At 46.1% G+C, this 26,079-nt stretch overlaps 1 protein-coding gene across 4 annotated transcripts in view; it reads right to left on the reverse strand.

The window, feature by feature from the left end:
* Positions 1 to 26,079, reverse strand: part of LOC144142783 (spondin-1-like) — a 179,626-nt gene that overhangs the window by 27,331 nt on the left and 126,216 nt on the right. For all 4 annotated transcript variants that reach the window (XM_077674507.1, XM_077674505.1, XM_077674508.1 and 1 more), the window contains exons 2-8: positions 18,115 to 18,236; positions 10,383 to 10,516; positions 8,529 to 8,602; positions 6,919 to 7,044; positions 5,071 to 5,222; positions 4,007 to 4,264; positions 1,769 to 1,991 (exon numbers count right to left, since the gene is read on the reverse strand). In XM_077674507.1, the coding sequence (XP_077530633.1) occupies positions 1,769 to 1,991; positions 4,007 to 4,264; positions 5,071 to 5,222; positions 6,919 to 7,044; positions 8,529 to 8,602; positions 10,383 to 10,516; positions 18,115 to 18,236 (1,089 nt within the window). The remainder of the gene's footprint in view (positions 1 to 1,768; positions 1,992 to 4,006; positions 4,265 to 5,070; positions 5,223 to 6,918; positions 7,045 to 8,528; positions 8,603 to 10,382; positions 10,517 to 18,114; positions 18,237 to 26,079) is intronic.

A 26,079-nucleotide genomic window follows, 5' to 3' on the forward strand; every position in this document is an offset into this window, starting at 1 on the left:
GAATAACATTGGTGCAGCTATCGGCAGTCAGTTATTTCTGTGTGAAGTAGACAAATGTACCGGTAAATTGATTTTTGACGGGGAAATTCTGGAAAAAAAGACACTGGACTAAAAAAAAGTATCTTCGATTAGCTTACATGTTTCTAGAGTATAGATTTTGGAAAAAAAAAAGACTTTTGCTTTTTTCATTTGTGCTTTTTATAACTGACTATTCTATTATGGTTGTTTTATTATCGCTAATTTTCTTATTCCATTACATTTCTGATTCTGTCGTGCACTGGAAATTTTTTTGCCACATTACTAGCTGCAGAAAGTGGAACTTTTGCCGGAACTTCTTATTCTCGTAAACTCAGTTTAAGAGCAAGCGTTGCATAATAATTGAGGTTATTGTTTATTTTCTGTGTTTTTGCAACAGTAGACAATAAGCGGCCTTTCTTCCAGTGTTTTGTCTTCCTGATTGAACCATCCCAGAGAGCAGTTAAAGATATATATACATACTCGGGTAGTTCGGTCTCCTAAACGTGCCAACGACGTGACCTAATTTGTTAGGGAAGCGCTGCAACTTCACGCGATTACATCTATGAGCCCATAAACAGTTCATCTTCCGCGAGCGTAAGAGGAAAATGAATCCTTTCAAACTTGATCGTATCTAAACGAGGTGATCAGGATCACCCGATAGGACACAAAAAATACACAAATGTGGTGCAAAAGCAGCTGATCCTTATCCACCTCTTGTGCTTACACAAAAGCACAACTTATCTTCACCTTTATGGGCATTAAAAATATAGCGTTATGCAGCATTACTGCCTCATTTCATTTTTTTGCCACGTAATAAGCCCAGCACACATGTTTTAGCCTACTCAACTGTGCTCTGTGCGTAGTACGGACAGCCCATGTAACCGATGGGAACCGACGGGTTTTTTGAAAAGCCGTGGCACAATGAGAAGTTAGCGATGCGCCAAAAATATCAGGGGGTGAAGACTGTATTCGGGGGTAAAGGAGTTGGAGCGGTTGAAAAACTGTAGGAAAGGTCTCCGCCGTGAATCCACCACCTGAAGGCGAATAATGATCCTTACTGTCTAAGATGCACAGATTCCTAAACATTCCTGCCTGTTTGTGAACGGCGACTGTACAGAAGAATACGAATATGGTGATGATAATGCTGTGGCCTAAGAAGTACCCTGGTTTGCTTTTGTGGCTCATGCTTTCGGTCGACGGATAGTGATTATAACGGATAATAATCAAAACATCGGCAGAGACACTTAAGACTGCTTACGTGTACTAACACGAGAGCCGAGGGATGGCGCCAGACAGCGTTCCCCCACTGCGCAGTTTTCCCGCTGAGCATGCGCGACTTTTGCCACCATCTGTGATGGCGCCGACGACGGTCACTTTTCGCGTTCCATGAGACATATAAGGATTTCGCTTAAAAGAAGATTGTAGAGATGTACTAGTAAGGTGGCAAGTAGGACTAGTTGGAGCAGATTCAGATTTATGGTGAAAAACAGCGCAAGAAACACGGAGACAAAAGAAGAGGGGATGACGCGCAGCGCTGAACAGTGCGTAGTGCAGTCTTCTTTTGTCCCTGTGTTTCTTGCTCTGTCTTTCATCATGGAGATGGTCTGGACTACGCGTGTCGTAGTTTGCTTTAGATGTATAGGCCTCTAGCCTCCACAACATCACAAAGGCGACGGAAAAGAATAAACCAAGGTGATGGTGCTGACGACGCTTCGGGCTAGATGTAGCGCGGATCGTTTCAAGCACTCACGTCTCTGGTCGACTGGCGTTGGTGTCTCGAGGGGCGCCGGCGTGTTGGGCTCGACGTCCTCGTCGCAGGACTTCTCGTAGATGCGCTGCCTCGTGACCGTGAGCCGGGCCACGGGCTTCATGGGGGCGCCGGTCGAATCGTAGAAGGGCGAGTCCGTGTGGTGCGGGTGGCTGGACGTTATCTTTTGGATCCTCTGCTGAGGAGACGTGGCTTCGCGCTGACCCTGCAGATGCGGGGAGAGCACGTGCTTGTACGTCCCGCCTACGCCGTCTGGAACGCTCTTTCTACTAGAGCTGCTGTTTTGGCAGTGCAGTAGAACCTCGTTATAACGAAGTAGTATGGGGGCAGTAAATTAGTTTGTTATATGCGATATTCGTTGTAAAAGTATGGGTAAAATCGGCTCTACCAAATTGAGAATATATCTCATGCAAACATCCGAGATAATAAACGCATTATTGTGGGTGTCGTGCAGGCTATGCATGATGTAATCCTTAGCTGTCTTCTAGCATTTCAAAATAAATCAACCGGGACACGGCAACGGGTAATTACAAAAGAACAAAGTACGTTTGGCAAAACAGGCGTGCGTTCTAATTGATTCGAAGAAAGATGTGATGTTTGCCTGGCGGCTATTCACAGTCCGTGCAGGAAAGGGCCTCTTCTTCATTTGTATTTTTACAAACGCATGGTCTATATTTTATATTTTGCTTTGTTAAGCTAGCTATCCAGTTTAAAGCCTCGCGTGAATTAAATATTTCTTAGTTATAGCCGATATCACGCGCGGCTCGGGCGGTTTTGGTTCCGTTATAAAAAGAGTAAGTGTCACTGATATAAAGCGTGACCAACCAAAGTTCGTATTCAGTTCGGTTTAGCCGCTAATTCGCTATACCGGTGTTCGTTATAACGAGGTGAGACTGTTTTCACGTCTGTCTGAAAGTGACTCCGGAGGAATAACTGCAATTTTACATCGACCGGCCATAACTCAAGGCCATTGAAATGGGCTTCCTTGTTGTATCATCTCACGCCCGTAATTATTGATCTCTCCTAAGATGCACATGTTGCTATGAAAAACGTCTCTGCACACCGTTTACAACTTTACATGCTAAGGGATTAGTGCTACAAGACTCTCGAATTATACAGTTGTGCACTTCGAGCAGTATCGCAAACCTGATTTCCAAATTTGAGAAAAATTGTTACATCTCTTCTATTGTCGGCGGAAAAGGGCATCCATGTGGACAAGTTTCCGGAAACAATTCCCGTCTTTGAAGTATTTCGAGATACCCGGCAACCTAACAATGCAGCAGAAAGTTTAGCGCCACAGCGTGAAAGAGACTGCAGGTGGCCTTGAAACGACTCGGTTACCTCCTAACAGGCACACCAAAAAGTTCATTACGTGCATCAAGTGTGGCATATCGAAAAAAATTCACAGCATATCCACGGGGTGAATGATGATGAGTGGGCGAAGCTCCTGAGGGGAAATCATCGGTAAAACCGTGACTCTTCAGTGAAAGTTCGCCCACTACATCTGTGTCCGAACGTAACGTCTAGAAAGTCTCGCTTAAACCGCGCGTCGGCACCTTGGGGCTGAGCTCGCCTGATGCGTTTTGCAGACGCCTCACGAGCTCTCACTGCATCGGGGTCTGCCTGCCAATACGCGCGCTTTCTCGCCGCTTCCCGTTCTCAGACGTTTTGGAGATCCTCTTCGCGCCGCAGCCGTGCCGCTTCGCGTACGGCAGGGTCCTCGCGCCGTTGCCGTGACGCTTGGGCCTCTCGTTCTCGAACGCTGGGATCTTGGCGGCGTCGTCGCGCAGCCAGACGACACGCTTCGGCCTCCCGCTCTCGTACGGCAGGATCTTGGCGGCGACGTCGCGCAGCTTCACGGAGCGCTTCTGCCTCGCGGGCTCGCACATCTGCAGCCTTATCCATCGGGCGACTCCGAGCGCGCGCCAACAGTGAACGGATTTTATTACAACGCTCCCCGCCATCTAGTAAACAATCCAAGAACTAAACTAGAGGTAGCCACGCCATCTAGTAAACAATCCAAGCGCATGTTTTCATCATATACAAGTACCGCCATCTAGTAAACAATCCAAGAACTAAACTAGAGGTAGCCACGCCATCTAGTAAACAATCCAAGAACTAAACTAGAGGTGGCTACATACATACGTCGAGGATGGACAGACCGACCCACGCCTTAAGGAGCTTCGCCCCTAAAAGGGCAGAGGAGCACGCCATACTCACAATGACGTACGTGACGCCCTCGCTGGTCCCTGCGTCCCACGGGTAGAGATTCATGGTCTTCTCGGTTATCCACGAGCAGTTCTTGAGACAGAGCTCGAGCGAGCTCACGCCCACGATCCAGTCCGGGCTCGGGCCCAGCATGGAGAGCACGGACATCACGTGGTGCTTCTTGTCCACGCGGAACACAGCGAACGTCTTGCCGTTCACGTTCGGGTACCACAGGCCGCGGGCCTTGATGATGGTCCGGATCTTACCAGACTGGGAAGGCGTAAAGAGGGGAATCGCCGTTTCAGGGTCATGCTTTGGGCGCCGTCTGTCAGCATTGTCATTGGCACAGTAACGATTTCAAGTGGTAATTTTTTAGGCCATTATTATTAGACTGACCCAACGCTTTTTTTTCTGATTTTTAACATCAAGAAGTTTGTGAGTATGTTTTCACCCTGGCAAGTGAGAGAAGGATCTTTAATGTGTTAATGTGACTGGCTATATCACCCGGGAGAATATTGCTCAGCTTGCTAGGTTAGTCATGAATTTCTTGACAATGCTGGTGATAAAAATTCTGCTGCTGCTGATGATAATGATTATAAATGATGCTCTGCACGCATGTGTCAAGTTAACGATTCTGATGATGACCTGTGTTACGATGTGAGCTCTACCTGCGTTTGAGTCCCGTATTGTGCAAGGCCACGGATCTAATACATGCATCAGCGGAGGACCAATGGAAAGCGACCCATCTGAAATATTCTGCGAAAAACAGTGTGTGTATAAAGAATCGTACACATTAATAAACCAAGAACTGCAGGTGTTAAGGGCTTGTAAATATGCATATCTTTGATAAAACGTAGCAGGACCAAGGCAGAGACAGAAAAAAGCAGACTCACAGAATGAATGAATGAGCAAGCTGTCCAGCCAGTAAGCCAATCAATAATCAATCCAAGTTCCGTTCCGCCAATCGATAAAGCGGCAGTTCGATGAACGTTATAAAGAATTTAATCAATTACTATCCACACAAAGGATGCACCGCCCAGATTTTGGCGCCGCCGGGTCAAAGCAGCCGTGCTCACCTCCGCCTTGAGCTCCGACTCGAGCTTCTTAGTGGCGCCGTGTTCGGCGACGCTCTTGACTCCCTCGGAGGCGAAGCCCTCGTACTCCCACATCTTGAAGTCCGCCGCGTGGGATGCCCCGATAATGTCCGAGAAGTGGGTCAACCACTCGTCTGCGCGTCGTCGTGGTCGTGCAGCGAAAAAAAAAGACAGACAAGACAGAGACACAAACATGAGACACGGCGTAAAATCAGTGTGACCTGAGAGTGATTTTATTAATGACCGCCAAACGAGCACAGGACAGGGCGACGAGAACGCCAAAAAAAAAAAAAGAACGTTACGCGACAGAGCGCATGTTCTCTCAGCGCTGCGCAGCTCATTAAACACAGCGTGACGGATGGTTTTTAGAACAGCCCCGGCGTCGAAACCTCGAACCCGCTCTGCGGCCGTCACCCCGAGGTGAGGCATCTTTGAACCCCCGTGCCGGCTGCACAGGGCGGTGCGTGTGTGTTTGGACGCGAAATGACCCGACGCGTCTCGTTACCGAAGAGATAACACAACTCTGCAGCTGCGCTCTGCGTCTCTGAGGCACCATTCGGCAAATCGATGCGACGCCAGGCGCGTGTGTACACGTGTATCGTTGTTTCCGAAGTTCAACCTTCCCCCCCTGTTCGAGTTTAAAACAATCCCGCGTCGGCTGCCCAATTAGGACGAGGCGATCGCGAAAACTTTACCGCGCGGAATTCACGTGGGGGCCGCGGTTTACAGGAGCCAGCGCACCGCGCGGTGGACACAGATCCTCAACTTCGCGGGATTAGGAAATACTAGTAGAAACTTTGCAGATTTGGTATAGAGTGGGCCGGTCGTATGCGCCAATCAATATATCGGAAGTCCCGAGGCGCCAAATATGGATGCGTCCGGTGGCTGCGAAACGTGGTGTTTGGAGGGAGGAAAACTGTGTCGTACACGTTGTACGAAACATGTTTCGCTGCTTTTTGGAAGGAAAATTTCCGCAGCCGGCGTGCTATGAAATTATTTTTTTCCGCGGATGTTTTTACATTTCAATTTAGAATATGCCGACTGCTTTGTGAAGAACGAATTACCGGTTACGGTGCAAGTGCTCAGGAACGGTCCATTGGAAATGATGTGGGCAAGGCCCTTTTGAAGTAGACGTTACCTACCAACAATTATTATTTCTGGAGACCTTTAGTTCGAAAAGAAAATACAAAACTCCCGCTCCATTTAAGCATTGTCATCACATGAAACATGGTGGCTCGTAGTATGTCGTGCGTAGTGCGCATATGATGGTTGTGGTTTAAGCAGTTTTCCCGCACTCCATTTCTCTACACGAAAAGTGCGTTGTATGACTGCTTAGATTGTTAAGTGGAAGGCTTATGGAGACATACCAGTGGACGTAAGGATAGGGGAAAGCGTCGTTTGACTATATTCCACAAGCAGATTGCGCATGGTGAAAGCTGCTAAGCCTACAGTGGTTGTGGCCCTGCACAGCGCCACGCATACTGCTCTCATTGTACGTTCTCTTTCTTGTTCCCGTAACAAAACAAGGCATTCTAGTGCATATAATAATGTAATTTAGGAACCACAGGAACCCTTAGCGTTGGTTGTTTCAAGCTCCTTTTGTTTAGCGGTGAACTATTTTTTTTACTTTCCGACAAAGAAAAAAAATCCCTACCGTGCTATTTCGTCGCTAGGCAACAAAGTAAAACAAAACAGAAATGTCAACAAGATCAGTTTGCAGTCAGCTGTACTACGAAGCATGGCCTCTTGCGCAAATACGAGCAAGCCGAGAGACACTTGTAAGTACGAGACAGTGCTCTGATTGCCAACAAGAACAAGCGGTGTACTCACTGTCTGGGAATCCCTTAGGGTGCGTGTACCTCGACCAGAGTCCCTCGAAGGTCATCTCGTACTTGGCTTCGTCGCAGGCGCAACATTCGTCAAGCACTTCTGGTTGCTCGTCGTCGTTCTCCTGCTCTGCGCACAGGCCGGGAGAGGAACAAAGGATAATCCCTTTTCACTCGGCCGCCTCAAACACATTTACGGACATCGTCTGAACATTTGGGTATACTTCCCGAGATATACCTTAGCTGCATTTCTTACGTTGTAAAAGAATCATTACAACCTTATTTACTTGCTTTACGTTTGTTTCAGGGGTGATATGCGCTCATATAATGTCCTTTTTACTGCATTTTTTATTTCTTGTTATGTATTCACCCACTCCCCTTTTCAACGAAATTTCCTTGAGGGTATTTCAAATATAAAAAAAATAAAATAAAATAAAAAATTCTGCTGTTCTTTACAGTTGTATACAAGAGGCGTTTGGGGAAAAACGCGCGCATGGACGCAGACAGACACGTAACCCGCACATGCATAAATGTTTAATACAAAAAGACAAACCACGCTAGGAGAAATGAACAACTGCAGAAGCGTACCTAGTTTTGTCGCCATTTTGTCTTGGTCTCATTTAAAGCCCACCTCCATCCCTTAGTTCAAAAGCAAAGCATTCCGGTTTCTAAAACTTCACACCAGATATCCACTGTGTTAACTATTTATTATGCTAGATAACCAATATTAGTTGTGATTTAGAACTTATGCGGAAATGGGGCACTTCATTCATCACATCATGCCACTGAAGCTATACTGAATTTCAATCTGGAATGTGGTGTTTTATGAATCCATGTAAGTGCAAGTCATTGCTACAATTTCAGCAATTTGATTTGAATTTCATTGATTTGATTAGCAATTTGACAAGCGATTTGAAAGTTCAAGCGCTTGATCGATCTAGAAACTTCAACAGCGCGAACTGACAGGACGAAAGACGAGAGACACAAACGACGTAGACGGGCGCTGACTTCCAACTGTTTATTTCAGAGCGTCCAAGCATGCTTATATCTCAAAAAAACACATACGAAACTTAAAACCATGAAGAAGTAAAAAGAAAATTACATTTGATAGCGGAGGGAACTGGTTAAAGGTCACCTTGTAAAAATTTTATCTCTTTATCGTAAGTGACATGATGGTGTGCTAATACATTTTTTAATACAATGTATTAGCACACCATCATTGTCACTGTACGATAAAGATATAAAATTTTTACAAGGTGTCCTTTAACCAGTTCCCTCCGCTATCAAATGTAATTTTCTTTTTACTTCTTCATGGTTTTAAGTTTCGTATGTGTTTTTTTTTGAGATATAAGCATGCTTGGACGCTCTGAAATAAACAGTTGGAAGTCAGCGCCCGTCTGCGTCGTTTGTGTCTCTCGTCTTTCGTCCTGTCAGTTCGCGCTGTTGAAGTTTCTAGATCATGAACCAACTAAATCGCACCAGAGTCGTTTAATCGAGTCGATCGGAAATCGCCGGTTAGAAAGCTTGTGAGTGCTACAACCAATTTGAAAATGAACATGGTTGATGCAGTTGGTTAACAATCTACCGTTAAAAAGCTGGAACGCTGAACCTTACCTTCCTGGCATAGCTCCTTTGTTAATTCTCCTTCATCCATGTACCATGCGTCGCGATTTTCCACTACAGTGGCTCTGAAAAGGAAATGCATTTGTGTACCTGTTACGTCATCATTGTTATCCATGTCAATATGTGAACTTTAGTGAGAGAATTTGAGCGGGCGTATAGGCTCTCACTTTGGGGAAAAGCACATAAAGAAAAATCCTGCTGCAAACGTCATAACAGCCTAAACCTATGTCATCTCTATCCAAAGCGCTTTAGAGGTCTCACGAATTCGTAGGAGCACTCAGTCATCAAAAAAGAAACGACATCCACTGGACCTTATTTATTCCACAACTGATACTGCTCTATGTTTTTCACACGGTGCCCTGTGCCGGTAGAGCATTACTCCACCAAAGGCACACTTGTTGAATATGTAAGTGTGGGGTGTATATATACGAAACTGTGGCGCTGATTACACATACCTGTGTTTTCTATAAAAAAACACTGTGCAGCACTTTCCACATCAATGGATCAATGGAGATGATATTCTTTGAAGAGTTGGACATTAGAGCGTGAACAAAATGGTGACCTTGAGCTGGTTACATATTTTGCAAGTAACAGTCACCTAAAAATATTCACAAATACTGGCGCGAGCAGTCCAAACGAACACGCGGTTTGCGGCGAGGCGAAAAACCTGAAGGTACCCTAGAACTCATGACAGCTACGTTAAAGTTAAATTGTGTCGCGATACATTTTCGCCAACCTTAGAGTGAAGACGGCAATAAAGGCAGTCGTGTCTTATACTGGCTCTATGGGCCGAGCAAGAGTGGTCTGTTTAGTTGCCCACTTGTCGCTTTGTTCTATGCGAGCAGGTGCAGCAACTACTTTTCTGCTTCAAAAGATTTCTGAACCCGCGTGTGCGAATGGAACATGCAATCATAATGCATGTTTCCATTATCTCTCTGTGCATGAGAAGATTCTAGAAACGAATGTGGCAAGGTATTGCCGATGCTTATGTCCGTCACGGTATTAAATGCAGGCATCAGAGATTCTGTCGTGGTTGCGGATATTTTTGAACGATTACATGTTTTCAAGAAAGTTCAGTGGCTGCTGGGCTCACCCGTTTGCAACTGAAATACGTCGAAGACGTGCATGCGTTGACACGGGGGCTGAAGCTTTGCTTGTGGTTCAACGTTACACAAGTTGCTGTGCACGAGCTGTTGCGGTGCGGACAAATCAGGGCGGAGTGCAAACAGCGCGTAGTAACTTAGGCAGTGCTAGTGCTCACTCTATCCGAGATACAAAGAAGAGCCATAGCTTATAATGTAATATTATTACACCCTTAAGGGTGTTGATTGATTGATTGATTGATTGTGGGCTTTAACGCACCGACGCAACGCAGGCGATGAGGCGCGCCATAGTGGAGGGCTCCGGATTAATTTTGACCACCTGGGGATCTTTATCGTGCGCCGAAATCTCGTGCACACGGGCGTTTTTGCTTTTCGCCTCCATCAGAAAAGCGGCCGCCGCGGCCGGGAGCCCTTAAGGGTGTACATCACTGCCTATAACTAACACTCTCACACCGTAGCAAAACGACCAACAAAAGAGAACACCCTTTAAGGGTAAGGTGTCATTTATAACACCCCTACACCCTAGAAAAAACACAAGAATATCCACTTTTGAAGGGTCTTTGATCGTTAATTACGCCCTTCAAATGCTGTTTTTCTTTGTTTTTTGATAGGGTGTAAAATGTTTGTTTTGAAAAAAAGGTGTAACTCATTTTACTGTGCATACTTATAACAATAATCATGACTGGTGGTTTTTGATGTACGGCGCGCAAGGGTAAGCGGCAGGGTGCTACAGGGCACGTACTTGAAGACGACGCATCCGGAACCCGGCGGCGGTGCCACCCAGAGCACGCTGACCTCGGCCTTGTGCACGAGCGAAGTTTGCACCACCGCGTGCGGGCAGTCTTCTGAAAATTTAGACAACGCATCGCCGAATAACTAGAAGGGAAGAAGAGAGAGAGAGAAGCGCCATACGCGGCGCGTCAATCACACTGCGCATGCGCCCAAAGGGGCTTTACAAGTGCAGATTACTAAAAGTGTATACGTCAGCCCCCGTAACATCCCCGCATCATGCCTGCCTTTCGTGAATTCCACCGCATGTAACCTGGATTAGCTAATACAGCAAAAACGTGCCTAGGTTGAGAAGTTGGCCACAGTTAAAGCTAAAAGGTGGTATGATTGGCTTTTACTTGTACACATTTCACCAGGGAAAACAAGATACGGGCAAAGATAGATGCACCAAGGACGCAGGATGCATAGCGTCCTGCTTTCAGCTTTCGTTGTTTTTATCTTGTTTCCTCTTGTGGAATTCATTCAAGCAGTGAGAAGACTTCGCGTAAAACTTGTCACGCAATTCTGAATATGGTGCGAACCTATTCAGATGCAATTCTAGGCACCTGCGCTCAAGACTTGTCTTAGTCAACATCACACGCTCGATCAAACTGTCTCCCTTTTATGGTTAAGTGGAGTTAAGGTTCCTAGATAGCAATTGACTGATTCGATACCTATGGGTTTGCGAAAGACTTTCGAGTACTTCAGGAGCATTCTGTATGTAAAAGCTAAGATTACCATTTCGATCTTCCACAAAACCTGAAACAAGCCTTAAAGCAGCATTAGTTACCTATAGTCCACTCTTGTGAAAGGCTGATTTGCGCATCAGCTTGAATGGTTCATACCTAATAAGGCTCTGGCTTCGCTAAGAGACATTCAACCCTGATAGTGCACTCCAAGAATGCTGGGGCACCGATGTGGAAATGACCTGAGTAGGTGTGACACCATCTCAAGAATAATTTTTCTCGATGTTACTTTAAAAACAACCGCACCACGGTAGTGCAGGCCAGTTAAAGGGTGCACGAAGACAAAATAAAATTTTAAAGAACTATTTTTAGCACCTCACCCAGCTCCACCTCTGCCACAAAAGACGTTTTCAGCCGAAAAAACACCAGACGTACTAAAAACTTTCAAATTTCGCGCTAAAGTGACGTGTTATGGGCAGGTGGGACATCATATGGACCATCACTAAAAACACTGGCCCAGCTTTCACTAGTGGAGCAAGGATGGAGTAACAGGAGAGGATGGAGAAACTCTGCCTTCGTCGGAGGCCCGACTGTTGCGCCTCACACTGATTTCCGAACTTGCCGCTGAAAGTCCTCCACGAAATCAAGCCCGGATCGTTTTGTCCGAAGCCTTTCACATCTCTCCCAAAGCGGACCATGTTAGCACACGCTAAAACCCGAGACAAGTGGCTTCGCTTCGCGAACTCGGCGTCTGGAGCACGAGTTTTCCTGTGCTCCCTATTTGAGGCGCAGATGCAGGTGAACTGTTTTCTTGGTTTTTGTTTGCGAGCTCCTGGAGTGGCGCAAGCCTACGCGCAAGCCTGGACGACGCCACTCCACCGGACCAAGCTCAATCCGAAACGCCTCTGCTGTTAAGAGCGGCTCGGTTGGGGCATTCAGGCCTGTGTGAGTGAGCGAATGAACGAAAACGCTCACGTGAAGTTCAAAGCCAACACTACGAATGACTCGAAGGAAATTATGCCGTTGGCCCTGAATGCGATGATGGCTCAACCGGGTTCACGCTGGTTTAAGAGCGCGAGGGAACTTGGTTCGATTCCCTCCAAGGGACACATTTTTTCCCGTTCCAATCGGAGGTTTTCTGTTCTCGTTGGACAACTTTCGGCCGGGTTAAACAGCTCTGCTGTAACAACACAATTTTCAGCGTGTTAACCGCACGCTAGCGTTCACGTTATGCGATCAAACGGAAATAGAGGCTTCACTGTGTGACGTCAAAGACTCTCTGACGTCAATGAGAAATCTCCGGAAACTGGCGAAGGAGTCACCACATCTCGTTTATTTTTTTAAGTTTGCAACTAAATTAGTATCATTTTGTTGTCGCGAGAAAGCAGTTTTTCTATTTAACCAGACTTGTAGTTTGTCTTCATGGCCGATTTAAGGAAGGCTTTCTTCAAGAATAAGTCAACATGATGAAGTGCACCCCCCAACATACCTAATCGTGACATTAACCTCAAGAAAGTGCTTGAGCTGTACTCAGTACTTAATTGTGCTCAATTGCTCAAGTGCTCTCAGTATTCAAGTGCTTGAGGTGTACCCACGCGTACTCAATTTACTTATAGCTTTCTTCAAAGTTGTAACCAACATTGAGCACGTGCAGTGAACGCACCACTTATAATTAGGTACAAGCATTTTTCATGGTTACGATGAGGCCAAGCGAGTGTTAAGATTAAAAATTTAGTCTGAGTGCAGTGAAGCTCGAGTGGGGCAATGAGGCACCCTTAGTTGGAGGCTACGCAATATTATATACCGCACTGTGTTAATGTAACGCTTGGAAAAAAGTAGTTCGCGTGGGCGTTTCTATTTCCGCTTCCATTCTGAATGCGGCCGCCCGGCCGAAAAGCCCGGCCGCGAAGCGATCGTTCCGGCGGCATGTGTCGGGAGAGGCGCACAGATTGGGAGCCGTGTGTTTGCGCCGGTTAACGAACCTCATTATAACGAAATAGTATCCGGACAGCAAGCTAGTTCGTTATATCCGGTATTCGTTGTAACAGTACAAGTAAAAATCGCTTCTAACAAATAAAACGGCTGGCTCGCGAAGAAATAATTGATGCAGAAATGCATTTTTGAGGCTTCGAATCCACTATAAACAAGGTAATCCTTACCTTTCTCCTTGTACATTTCAACCTCAATGAACCGGAACATGAGTGCGGGAAATTACAACGTAACGAAGTTCACTCGACAAAACAGGCCTGCGTCCTTATTTATTCGATGAAGGATGCGATCTTCGTCTTGTGGCTACTCACAGTACTGAGCAGGATGAAATTTTTCACAGTGTGTACGGACGAAATGACCTTCATACTTCTGCAGTTTAGGGTGACGGTTTTTTTTTCAGACTCCTGGTCAAATATTTCTTCCTTATATCCGATATTGCACGCGGCTCTCGCGGTTTGAGTTTCGTTATAAAAGAATAGGTGTTAGCGAAATTAAGCGTGACAAACAGAAGTTTGTATTTAGTTCGCTTTCAGCGTTCGTTATCAGCGTTCGTTATAATCGTAATTTTTTTCCCCACATATTGCCTGCCTTGTCATCTTTCTGGTACCAGGATATTCCATTGTTTTAATAACCAAAAATACAACATGTTACGCAAAACCATGATAGGATTCCAACGATTGTCCTGGCTAACAGTCAGTAAATGGTACTCTAGTACTCTACTCTACTCTACTTTCGGGTACTCTATATTGAAGAGCAGTACAACTATCGCTACCACGAAGGCATGAAAGTATTTTCCGCTATTGTATTCTAAGGCTTCTTACATGGTAAGGTGACTTTCTTTTGGAATCCACATCATAGTTTGTGAGCCATAGTTAAAGCCGGTGAAAGATTTCATTTTTTTCATTTAACTTCTTTGTCGCTGCATATCAAGAGAAGGCTAAACAAATCGCAATTTCTTATCCGGCTGGATGTGCAGAGACGTAACGCTTCAAACTGTTGAATGACCTTCAGTTACTTCGCACACTGTCATTCACAAAAAGGTCAGCCTATATATCTACTACGTACTCTATATCAACATCATACATATACCTACCCAGTTTCCAACTCCCGCTAACGAACGTGGACGGAACGCGAAGCTGATGGCAACGGTAGCGCGTCGGAATGGAACTGGTATGGGCGCTAGGAATTTCTTGAGCGTCCGTACAGCTACTCTAATTTCAAGATGCTTTGTACTGTCCTGAGGCCCTGAAAACATCCTTCTACTCGCGAGTATAATAAATGTTCGACTCTCTCTCACTACAAATATTTTAAGGCGAAGCGCAGCCAAGTTTTACGAGATGTTTGTCTGAAGCAGATTCGATTTGACGTGTGACATATTCACGTAACCAATCATGTTGCAGCCGGTCACGCGACATGTGTACAGTAAGATGAATAAAAGAGGGGAGGAACGGAGGGGGAGACAGAGGAGTGTCGATGCGGGCGAAAATCCTCGTGGTTAAATTATAGCAACGCAAAAACGTTTTCACGTAAAGCACTGGCATACTGGTGTTTTCGCGCGTTAAACCCGCCCCTGCATATAATCCGCACCCCCACTCCAGCCTAAAAAATCACCGCGAATTGCCAGTATATTTGATACCGTAAAGGCTGCTGCTAAGGCTATCGATAAAGCAACGCATCACATACTATGTAGACAGAAAATGCGTATATTTAGCAAATAGAATACTGCAAGGCGAAAGTCACAATTCAATAATAAAATTCAGTTGTTAGAGTGCACTCGTCCCTGTTTTTTCTTCCTTGTCCTTGTATGTTTTGCTGCGCAATCGCTGCCATGAAAGTGTTACTGCGTAGGAGCTTACTGTTACTGCGAGCTGACTGTTACTGCGTACGCAGTAACAGTCAGTGTTACTGCGTAGGAGCTTCACGGCACAATACGCATTGCCGTAAAGCTGCACTAAAGGAAAAACCCCGCGTGATATCCGCACCCCTACTATGCCACTAAACTTTTCGCATTGTTGGTGCGGGTTACACGCGCGAAAATACGGTATCCGGTTTTGTAGCTGCAAGCGTGCAAAATACTGCAGCGTCGTTGCCGTGTAGTATTCGCAGCACTGTGACACACTCCTCACGCATCCCACTCTAATATAGACGACACGACTTTCTGCGCCTTGCATCTTGCGCCTTGCTTTGAGAAAACACGACGCTTACGTTCAAGCCTCTGCATCAATTCCGATAAGCGCATTGACTCTTTTCTCCGCGTCTGGGAACACTGCCAAGGCTATAGTTATCGCCAGCACGGAGCTGCACTGCGTGATTTGATTGCCGCAGCAGATACGCCTGTTTCTGCTTCACTTTGGTGTTTTTCTCTTTAATGTGGCTATCGAATGTGTTCAACGACGTAACAGAAAGAAAAGCCGGCCAATAGCCGCTACACCACTGTGATGGCGTAATTCCAGCATCGAAGAACGCCAAGGCCGGGAAAGAGAGAAAAATCTTTTGAGCAAGTTTCCAAGTTATCTGATAGCCATAAAGGAGGAATTTTGGGCTGAGGTACCTTGCGAACCCCGAATCAATGTACTGAATGTGTCTTTTGACCGCGTTCGGCAACCATTTAGGATTTAGAAACAAAGTTGAAAAAAGTGTTGCAGGGTCCCTTCAAGTATTCATGTTCTCCCTTAAACACGTCAAACGTCGCCGCTGGGTTAAGCAATGTTGACGGTAAAAGTACTTCGCCACAGCTAATAGTAAGGAGCTCTGCATACCAGTGGACATGCACCTTTCTTGTAGGTACTGTTCTCACTGAGGGCTCTGCTTCGGACCACGCCAGATTTCTGTCCCCGTAGCGAAACCTCGCGAAAGTGCCGTGGTGAGCTTTCGCTCCATGGCAGAGAGGAAGCATTCGCACAAACTGAGCTTGTTCTGGGCCGGCATCTGCCTTCTAGGGAAGCGTTTTTCCACCCACCGGTGAAACGCAGAACCGCGGCTCTAGACGGGGCGCGGTTATTTGGGAAGCTTTGATGTTGGTTTTTGCGTGTCTGGCTTGGCCGAAATATTCCGGCGGAAACGCAACTGCGGTTTCGGGAAACGCCGGCTGAGCATTTTACGTGGTTGCGCTTGAATTCCCGCCTGCCCTTCCCTGGCTGAGCGGAAGTGGAACGACGGAAAATTCCGCTCTGAACCAGCGGAGCCAGTTTGGCTGCTTCCTCCTTTCCCCATTTTTTTGTGTTCCTCTATGGTGGTATAATTTGCTGCACAACCGCCCCAGAATTGTTCTGTGCAGGCGACGCTGAGCGCGGACTGCGTACGTTTATTTTACACGCCAATCCAAATTTTTTCCAAATGCCGTTGAAAATTCCATCAAACCTCACCAAAATGATAATAACATGCCACTAGCTGGTGTGGCGCAGTGACTAAGGCGTTGTGCTGCTAAATCCGACAACGCGGGTTCGATATCCTGGCCGCGGTGGATGCTTTTAGGGGCGAAGCCCCTTAAAGGGTTCGGGTGGTCAGCGTCTCTTGTCGTCGTCGTCATATATCGTATCATGTAGTCGCGGTACTAAAACACCGGGGCACCAATTTTCCAACGCCTCGCGCTGGATTGTAACGCGTACCAAGAGAACACACCGGGACACTCGTTATCCAGATCCTTGAGCTAGAACACTTCGTGCTTCAAAACTTTTACAGCAAAGCTATATACATATACCCCCAAACTGTTTCTTCTCCGTAGGCAAAAACGCCAAGGCGCCAAGAATGCACTTATACACTGCATGCTTTTGCCCTCGCCAGGTTTCATGCTTGGGGAGATGGCCCGGGAGTGTTTTGGATGGAGGTGAACAGCGAAAACTTCCGTGTGTCGAAATTTAGGCGGGAATTAAAGGTACCCAGGCGGTCGAAGTTAATGCGGCCTCGCCACTACGGTGCGCCTTATTAACCGAAGTATAGCTTAGGTAGGTAGAAACCACGAAACTCCCAAAATTTTAATTTTTTTGTATATTTACGTGCCATATTATAAGGCCTTGCACCGCTCAACCGATGCGCAAAATTTCCACGTACAAATTATTGCTAATGCCTCGATGGATCTCATACATTAAGCGCGGTCTCAGTAGTGTGATGCTTTGGCCACTAAGCCACTCTCGCACATGCATATATATAGTCAGATACCTCATCAGGAGCAACTCGACCTAAACATTCCGAATAAGTTATAACTGGCCACTGGTGCCTTGGTAGTGCATTTTAATCAGCCAATGGAAATACTTAAGTGAGTACTTAACGCCTAAAACAGACGAGATTTGGCCGCACGCCCGGGTTCCGCAGTTGGTCAAAATTATTTCGCTGCCCACTATAACGGCATGCCTCGTACACAGAGTTTCATACTAATATATACTAGAGTAAAATCTGGTGCTGCAATCGCGGGCAGTCGTGGGCGCCGCCAGTGCAGCTAGCGACGTTCCTCGCCTATTTGGCTTGGCTGGCCACGTGGCTTCTTTTTTGCCTCGGAGTGAAAGTTAACAAAACAAGGGTGGCACTTTCTTTCTTTTTAAGCTCCTAAATAATCTCTTACAAATATATCTTTTTGGAAGTTCAACTTTAAAATAACAAAACAAATTTAACTAATCTGCTACAGTAATATTGTTGCTTTTTTGCAGCCAGAGGCAACTTTTCAGCCTGTTCACGAGCCTTGCCAAGGACAAGTGAAATGTGCCTGGCCGGGACATGACGGAACACTCGCTGAAGCGCGGCTCCCCTAGACAGTGGCACCAGTTTTCCCTCTAGTGTATATTAGTATAAAATTCTATGGCCTCGTAGGATAAGTGTAGCTTGTACGAGTAAAATCCAAACTTGTATTGCACTCTAAACTTGCCTACTCCCCTCTAAACTTTGCAACCACCTGTGTAGTTAAGCTTCCATTTGTAACTGACTGTGGCAAGCGGACACAGTTCGTTCAACAAGCGAGTCGACTGAGTTCGTAATAGGCTTTTTTTACCGACCTTCTGCAATGGGTGTAGCAAAAAAGACGTTGCCGCAAATACTCACCTGAAAATTCCCAACGTCTTGGGTGATCCTATTTTGATCTTGGGATTCCACTACGAGCATGAATCCTATAAACTTCTGTGACGTCGCTCCTCCAAGGGCTTCTTTGCGCCCCTGTATCGATACTGGAAGAGAAGAAGAAGAAAAGACGCAGAATGAGCAAGAGCACCTCAGCATGGTATAAATGTAAGGTAGATTACAGATTGTAGTAGTTGGACGAAGTTGTGACACGATGACGGCACGAATGAGATAGAAAGCATGTACACCTGATTGGATACGTAAGCGCTACAAATATGTATCACATAGGAAAGAGAGCCGACGAATGGCGTATGTGTTAAATTATGCCCTGTTTTCAGTGAATTGTTGAACGCGTCATCAAATCGTTTGCAGTATTCAATATGCGAGAATGAAACAGATCTCCTAAATTCATACCGCGCGTTATGATACAGTATCGAATCACTCCATGAAAAGTACTCTAAATACTACTGGAGCTTTTCTTACGTGGCCACCATTACAAGTGAACACCGTCCCTCTTCTCACGCCGCTCGCTTCCTGACATCAATTCACTTCAGGCATATGCAATTCGATTCCGCCATTCCAGCATCACAAGTACCGAATGCCAAAATAAGTTGACCATGGAACGTTAGGCACCCCAGCAAGTAAACAGTTCTACGGCCGTCCAGCGAAGCCCCAAACAATCTCCGATCCCCACGAGCGCGCTCATGGTCCACGCGTCATTTTTGGCGACTCCGTGCACGTCAACAGGTGGTGCGGCCACCCCGGGTTCGCCGGTCAACTGCGAAGTGCGCGATACGCCGATGATATTTCACACCCCAGCAGTCGCTTTTCCCAACGTGGCCGCGTCGGAACCGGTCCTCCGCGACCGCAGCCGAATCGCGGACTGCATAAGATATTCCCCAGGGGTGACGACGGTTGTGGGAAAGGGAAGTGGAATAAGAATTCCATCCCCAACGCTGCCGCGCGACTCGAACTTCCTCGACTGTACGGCCAGGACCCAGGCTGAGAAGAGAACGCGCCAAGCGATCTTTTGCCTCCTTGATGCTATGTCCACCTTTTTGCTTCGCGAGGCTATTGCATCGATTGGCACGCTTCCTATGGGAGGTAGTGTGGGAGAGGGGGAACAGAGGGACAGAAGGCTGGAAATATTCAATAGTGATATGCAAATACCCTCAGCTCGAGTCGAGTCTCGGGCAAGCGCTCTGCGTTTTTCCCACTGATCGCTCCGAGCAGCCCCCGGCTTCGGCACTGTTCTCTAGCCGGTGGTGGGCGCAGCCCTGTCGTTTATGCATGCGAGAATTTCTGTTTCGAGCTGATTTACTTCTACAGTGAGTAGAAGGTTTTGATCTTTTTTTCTTTCTCTTGTTTCTCCAAGACGGGGACGGTCTTAGTGGACGTGTTTTGGTTTCCCGGTAGACTTGACTCCGCGTTTATGCCCTGATTAATTCCGCAGAGAACGGCCCTGTTTGTATAAGCAGCCCGGCAGGGAACAGGGACAGCTTCTCTTGTTGTGAAACGAATCAGGGATTAAAAATCTTCTTTTCGAGATCCTCTCTCTCCGGTTTTATTTTACGTGCGTAAACAGCCACCCCCGTGTGCTCTGGAATTCTCTTCTAATTAGAATTCAAATAATGCCGCCATGAGCGTGGAAATGTCATTGGACTCGTGAGGACGCCTATTAGAGACGTCTGTTTGGAGGTCGTAAAAATGTCGATAAGGAAAACGGGCCCGGCATGAGCAACAATTAGAGGGATGCGGTTAGGCTCTGCTTGGTTAATTAGAGATTTTAGAGTAGTCCTGGGAACATTATAAGCATTCGAATGCAGGAGACTATGAATGAGTTGGTATGCATGAACAAAAATCAGCACACACGACTGAACAGCATTGTGAGAGCTAGGATAAATACTGGGACCGTATAGCCTGGTGGGAGGCTTGACATGATTACATAGTGTGAAAGCAGCGCGAAACTGATGAAAACGACAAGACGGGAATGTTGCTGGACTGACAACTTATAACAGCGAGTATAGCACAGTACCTTTTGTTCCCTGGTTCATTTCTAGTCAAGAGAAAAGCTCTGCCCGAGTTGTTAGCTCAGCGATCGTTCCATGTTTTTATGCTTGTTGTCTTTGTATATTTCACGCAGATTTCACACTTCGCGATGAATATTGCTTTTTCGGGAGAGTATACCCGTGAAGAACGATTACAACGGGGTGAGGAAGGTTGTGGTAGTATACTGTAATAGCTGCAGCATACACATTTATGAAGTTACTGCTGTTCTGCTTCAACATGATGAGCCTAAAAATTAGATCGACGCTCAAGACTCGCGACCAAACACTCACTCACACCTGCGCTTTGGAACTGCTTCAGCAATACAAATCTCGACAACACGTTAGAGTGTGTTGATGCGGACTTGTGTTACAGGATTTAATTCGAAAAAAAAACAGTGCAACGACAGGACGACAAAGGCGAAACGATACAGGGCACTGTCCGGTCTCGTGTCGTATACCGCCTGGTTCGCACGGACATAAGACGGTTTTTAAAGCGGAGTTTTTTTGGCCTCACTATGGTGGTATAGTTACCTAAAACTTACTGGAGGAAAACCAACTTCACAAAATCGGAGGGCGCATGGTGATAAAGACGAAGACATAAGAGAAAAATTAACAGTAGCTTAGCTCGGCTATTCCAGGATATTCGTAGCGTGAGCAAGGTTCAGCTGGTTATTCTTATGTTTCCTGGTTGTCTAGGATTGGCTCATTATGCTTACTGCTGCTAAAACTATTTTCAATCCAATCCAATCCAATTCAATCCAGTCCAACCCAATCCAATCTAATCCAATCCAATCCAGTCCAGACCAGTCACTGCTCTTCGCGCATGCGCAGCCCGGCTCTTCAGGAGCCACGCGAAACGGCTATCAAGCGGCTCCTGCGCAGCGTCAGACTTAGCCACGGCGCAACGGAGGCGCACAGCTAGGCACGCGCCAGCGCCAGTGCGTCTGCCGCGGCTATGACGTCATTCCTCTGGAATGCGGAGACCGGCGAATGTGCAGACCCAATTCTCTACACACCCGTACTCCAATTAGATTGGATTTCAATCCAACACAATCCAATTTATTGTAATTCAATCCAAGCCAATGGGATCTAAACCAATCCAATGCTCCTCGCGCTTGCGCAGAACGGCCCTTGACGGCCCACGCGAAACTGCTCAACCTCGGTCAGTGTAGCTTACGCTACAAAATGCTTCCCATGGTTGGAATCGAACCTAGGCCCCTCGCGTCATGAAGCCGACGTCTATTCGATTGCGCCATTCCGACACGGACGAAGATTGTTGTGGGGGGAGGGGATGCGGCGCTCAGCTTCCTCGTGAGCGATTCGTTTGCTGTCGTCTGAGTTTGTACTTCGACTCGCAGGCAGTTTTCTCTTTGATCGTTGACGCTTTGACTTTGATTGCAGCGGCTTCGACTCTGCCACTTCGCCATTTGATTTTCGCACGTAAAAAAGCTTCGCGTTTCAACCATCGGCGCCGCTAAATTGAGGAAATTTGAATTTTGCGAATTTCGTCCACACCACTAACCGTAATCCTAAGTACGTGAGGTAAGGTGCACCGATCATGGGGGTGTTTAACCTGCTACAATGCTTAACTTCCTGAATGACCGGGAACTTTGGCGTTGTTAAAAAAACGGTGTGGGTCAAAAAATCTGACAAGCAGAGACATGGTCTTGTTTGTTGCTAGCACAAAGACAAATACTGAGTAGTGCCTGTTGGTCTGTCAGCAAGGTATAACGTAATTTAATTGTCTGCGTAAAATCAAAACGGTCAGGCAAAAAAGGCACATTCTTGAGTTTTTCATGTGGTTGGCTGGCTGTGCTGAATATGACCGCACTGCTATATTAAGCGCAGCCAGCCCAGCAATGAAAACATAATGATGTATCTTTTCAAACCGACCCTTTTCAATGTACGCATCCACACGATACACTAATTCACATTACCACTCAAATGGCTCACAGGCTTATAAACAATATTTCAAACTTTCTAGTCATCAATAGGAACCATGGTTCGTTATGCTGATATTAACAAAGTTTTCCTTCACGTCCTCTGAAAAATTGTGATAACGTCTCAAAAGTCTACAGAGGATCTTGAATGCTCGCCTTGAAATGGTCGTGAAGGTAAATCTTTAAACCAAGCAGCTTTTGATCTGCAACCGGTTATTAGGCAGGGCACTTTTAAAGCTATGATCGTCGTACTACAAAACTGCATAAATATCTGCGGTAATACTTTTTTTCTAGTTTCAGCATCGGTTGTGTCGACCTGTAAAGAGTGCAGCAAAAGTTGAGCTTTCGTTAGGCATTATCTAGACGTTCCTTAGCAGCCTGATTATTACAGCACATGCACCTTAACTCTAAGTAGACGGACGCCTTCAGAACCAGTCATTGCCAGCAGGCAAGAAAACAATAGCAGTGCAAGGGAGCCAACCACTTCATCGGACCCACGTACAAGAACCCGAAGATCTCAAGAAGTGCAAGAAGTCCTTAGGAAGGTTCCCAGCATCCTCTCATCTATCGTCATCAAAGTGAGTGAGTCTGCGGCGTCAACGTGGAGAAGACGGGTCCCTGTGATTTTAACGACGAAGGGCCGCACGGCGACCCGTCGTAGGCATCGAACGGCGTATGAACTTCAGTTCCCTTCTGAGGGCAGGAGTCCTTAAGAGGCGGGTAACTGGAGCACAGCTATCGTCAAGGGTCCCGCTCTCATAGGCGTGCCATGCCTGTACCGCTGTCCATAGGGATTCTCGCTCTTGCCATGTCGGACCTCTTTTCCGGAGGCGCTGCTATTGATGTCGACGTCTGCTCTTCCCCCGTGAGGCCTGTGCATTCTCAAATATTAACTGCGCAAACAGTACCGTGGTGAGTGGTGATTTTTGTAGTGTTTTGTTTTCATTTCATTTCATTTGTTTTCATTCATTTCATTTTTTAAACTCTATATAATTCGCCTACGGTAGATTCGGGCGCTTGTGGCCTTAATTACCCTCGTGTAGTGTAGTGTTAAAAAAGTCAACCGGCGCTCACTATACTTTTTTACAAAAACAAAACCACACGCCAAAAACAAAACCGCAGACCTTTAACTAGATGTCTGTGACATAAACAGTCACCGTTGGCGGGCTGTCTATTTAAAGGGAGCAAAGCAATGCATACAAAAATTATAAGAACAGCGGGTCGAGGGGAACTCCACAAGGTATCCCCTTATCTCCTCTCTTATTATTGTTCGCTTTGCTTCATGTAGCATAAATTTAAGGGCCTCTCGGGCGCCGAGTGCTCAGTGGAGCTTAGAAGCCCCACGCCTTTGCAGGTTTGGAAAATTAAGCGGGTTCTCATGGGAGTCGGCGACTAAGGCGCTGGCAATTTATATGCGCGTTACTGGGGTGGAAGAAAAGCTTGCAGCGAAACGTTGTATGCGCTTCAGCCAAACTGTGTAAGAAAAAACACCGATTTTGTGTAAATTCATCGAATTGAGGGTAGATTTGTTGTTTCTGTTTTAATTACGGTCTGGGCTTTTTCCCTATTCATAAAAATATTCAACCGCCAACCAGATTAAATAGCGGCATTATGCACAAGCGCGGATCTATCAGTGTTTATCTTGGCGTGGTCATAATACTTGCTAGTCTTTTTTACATTTCCCCTTGTATTCGCGTTCCCCTCAGTTGCATGCTCATCCGATTCAGTGTAGTTGAGGTAAGCTTAGGTAATTAGGTTAGGTAAACTTTGGTCACACATGAGGTTTCTTCGTCATCGGTTGATGATGTCGTGTGTACAGCTACATTTGTAACTCCTAATCAAGTGCTTTGGCGGTCCACAGGTGCTTTGTCGTTCCCGTGCTTTTTTCAAAATATCTTGATATTTTCTTACGTGTTCATGTGCTACAAATATAAACTCACTGTATCGGGAGAATTTCCGCGCTTGTCTTTTTTTACACGGAATAGCTCTAAACGGCTGCGCTAAAAAAAAAGAGAACTATATTGAAGGCATTCTTGAGCAAACGTTTTGGTGTACGTTAGTATCAAACAAAAACAACAAAAAGCGTCTGACTCTGCGCGAATCCTAACATTACTTTATTTTTTCTTACAAAGAACCCCCTAGAAACAATGCTTTTCTGACAAAACTTCTTCGTACGTCGGGATTCATGACATTGTTTTCTCATAGACGCTTTAAGGGGATAATATTGTTTACGATGACTCTGGCACTGGGAAGCAGATCCAGACTTCGGTGAATCTAAGGTTTTATTGCGTTACTATGTGAAGGTATAAATGTTTTTTACGCGACCATATCGATAACGAAATTTCATTTCCAACGCGATGCTTTTTTCAGTACAGGCAAACATGTGTCATCGTTAACTGATGCCTGGAAACCTGGAACAAATAAGCAACCTTATTTAACATTGGATATAATTAGCAACGTCTATGGACACCTGCAAGGCTTGCTGTCAGCTCAAAGCAGAGCAAAATGGCTGAAATTTGAACTTGTGCCCGTGCAAGGAGAGATATTGCATTGCTGCTTTAACGTTGCTACCATTATTAAAATAATTATCGAATACGAATGTTCAAGTACTACTCAAATGCTAATGTTCGTTCTTCCATTTTCCCCTGCCGAAACAAACGTTCGGCCTGCATTTCCGTCTCCGCCTGCTAGCCGCGTTTAGAGGAGCGGTATATTGATACCTTGTTACTAGTACACAAAACAAAACAGAAAAAAAGACTCCTGTTTTTTTTTACCCTAGGAAGGTTTCGTGCAAGGCTCCCATCACTGTACAGTCGTCAAAACTGTTAACAACAACAAAACACAAGGTGCCTGCCTACGCACAGATTGGCAGCTCACAATATCCACAGCCGCATCTTTTGCGGCCCTCACGACGCTGCCCTACTGCATTCGGGTGCTTCAGCGCATGCGCGCACCCTGGCGTAGCAGCTTGAGCGCTATCGTAAGCTGCCGCTCTGTGCCTACGCTGGCACCTCGTTCTTTGTTGTTGTTAACAGTTTTGACGACTGTACAGCCGTGCTGCGGAACAGAATGAAAATGGCTGCGTTTTAAACACAGTGTTCTTTCTTGGGCGGTCAAAGCGTCTTGTGACCGCCCTTGAATTTTTGTTTGCGAACCTGACCCAATTTCAAAATAGTTTGAAACAGACATTTTGTAGAACTTTTCGTGACGTTAGCAATTGTGTTCCCGGAATATAATCCGGGAATTTTCGCTCAGAAGAGTTTAAAAGACCACCTCGACACAATGGCTGGGAAGAGATGCGAGAGGAATGTTGGTCCATCATTCGGCGTTCCCTCGTACGAAGCAGGCTATTTCTATATTTTTTTTCTGGCCTTATTTTTCGGACAATGCGTTCCCGTTCCCTCGCCTCAACGACGTTTCCAACGAAAGTATTGCCTGCAAAACAGAGAGCGCTTACAGCTACCGTCCCTCCGTAACCGAGAACTTCAGTTTCGTCCCTTCGTTTTGTAGCTACGCCGCTCCGTTTATTTCTATACCCCACCATATTTGTTCCCCTCCCTGGAAATTTTATTACCGCACGAAGGGAGGAAAGCTATGCAAGTAAACAGAAGCCCCATCGGTCTTCCTCCATACTCGACTTCTCCTAAAAAAGCCATATTTTTTTTCGCTTCCTTCTCAGCTGTAGTGTGCGCCAGTTTTCTCGTTTTCCCCCCTTTTTATATAGCGCCATTTTTTACCTTCTGTTGCACGCAGGAATCCCCGCTCTGTTAAGAGTACAGACAACTTTTCTCCTCTTCCACACTTTCTATATACTTTTCCGCCGGAAACACCGCTCCTTCTAAACGGGGCATGTCACGCGCCGTTAACCCTTAATGAGCGCCCCATAAACAATAATATTATTAACGAATGTCCGGCAGACTTCTGCCCGAAAGCATTGCGGAGGGCAGAGACAAAAGCGTAGG

The sequence above is a fragment of the Haemaphysalis longicornis genome, unplaced genomic scaffold, assembly GCF_048455015.1.
Source record: "Haemaphysalis longicornis isolate Haplotype H1 unplaced genomic scaffold, Haemaphysalis longicornis Haplotype H1 scaffold_6, whole genome shotgun sequence".
Classification (NCBI taxonomy): domain Eukaryota; kingdom Metazoa; phylum Arthropoda; class Arachnida; order Ixodida; family Ixodidae; genus Haemaphysalis; species Haemaphysalis longicornis.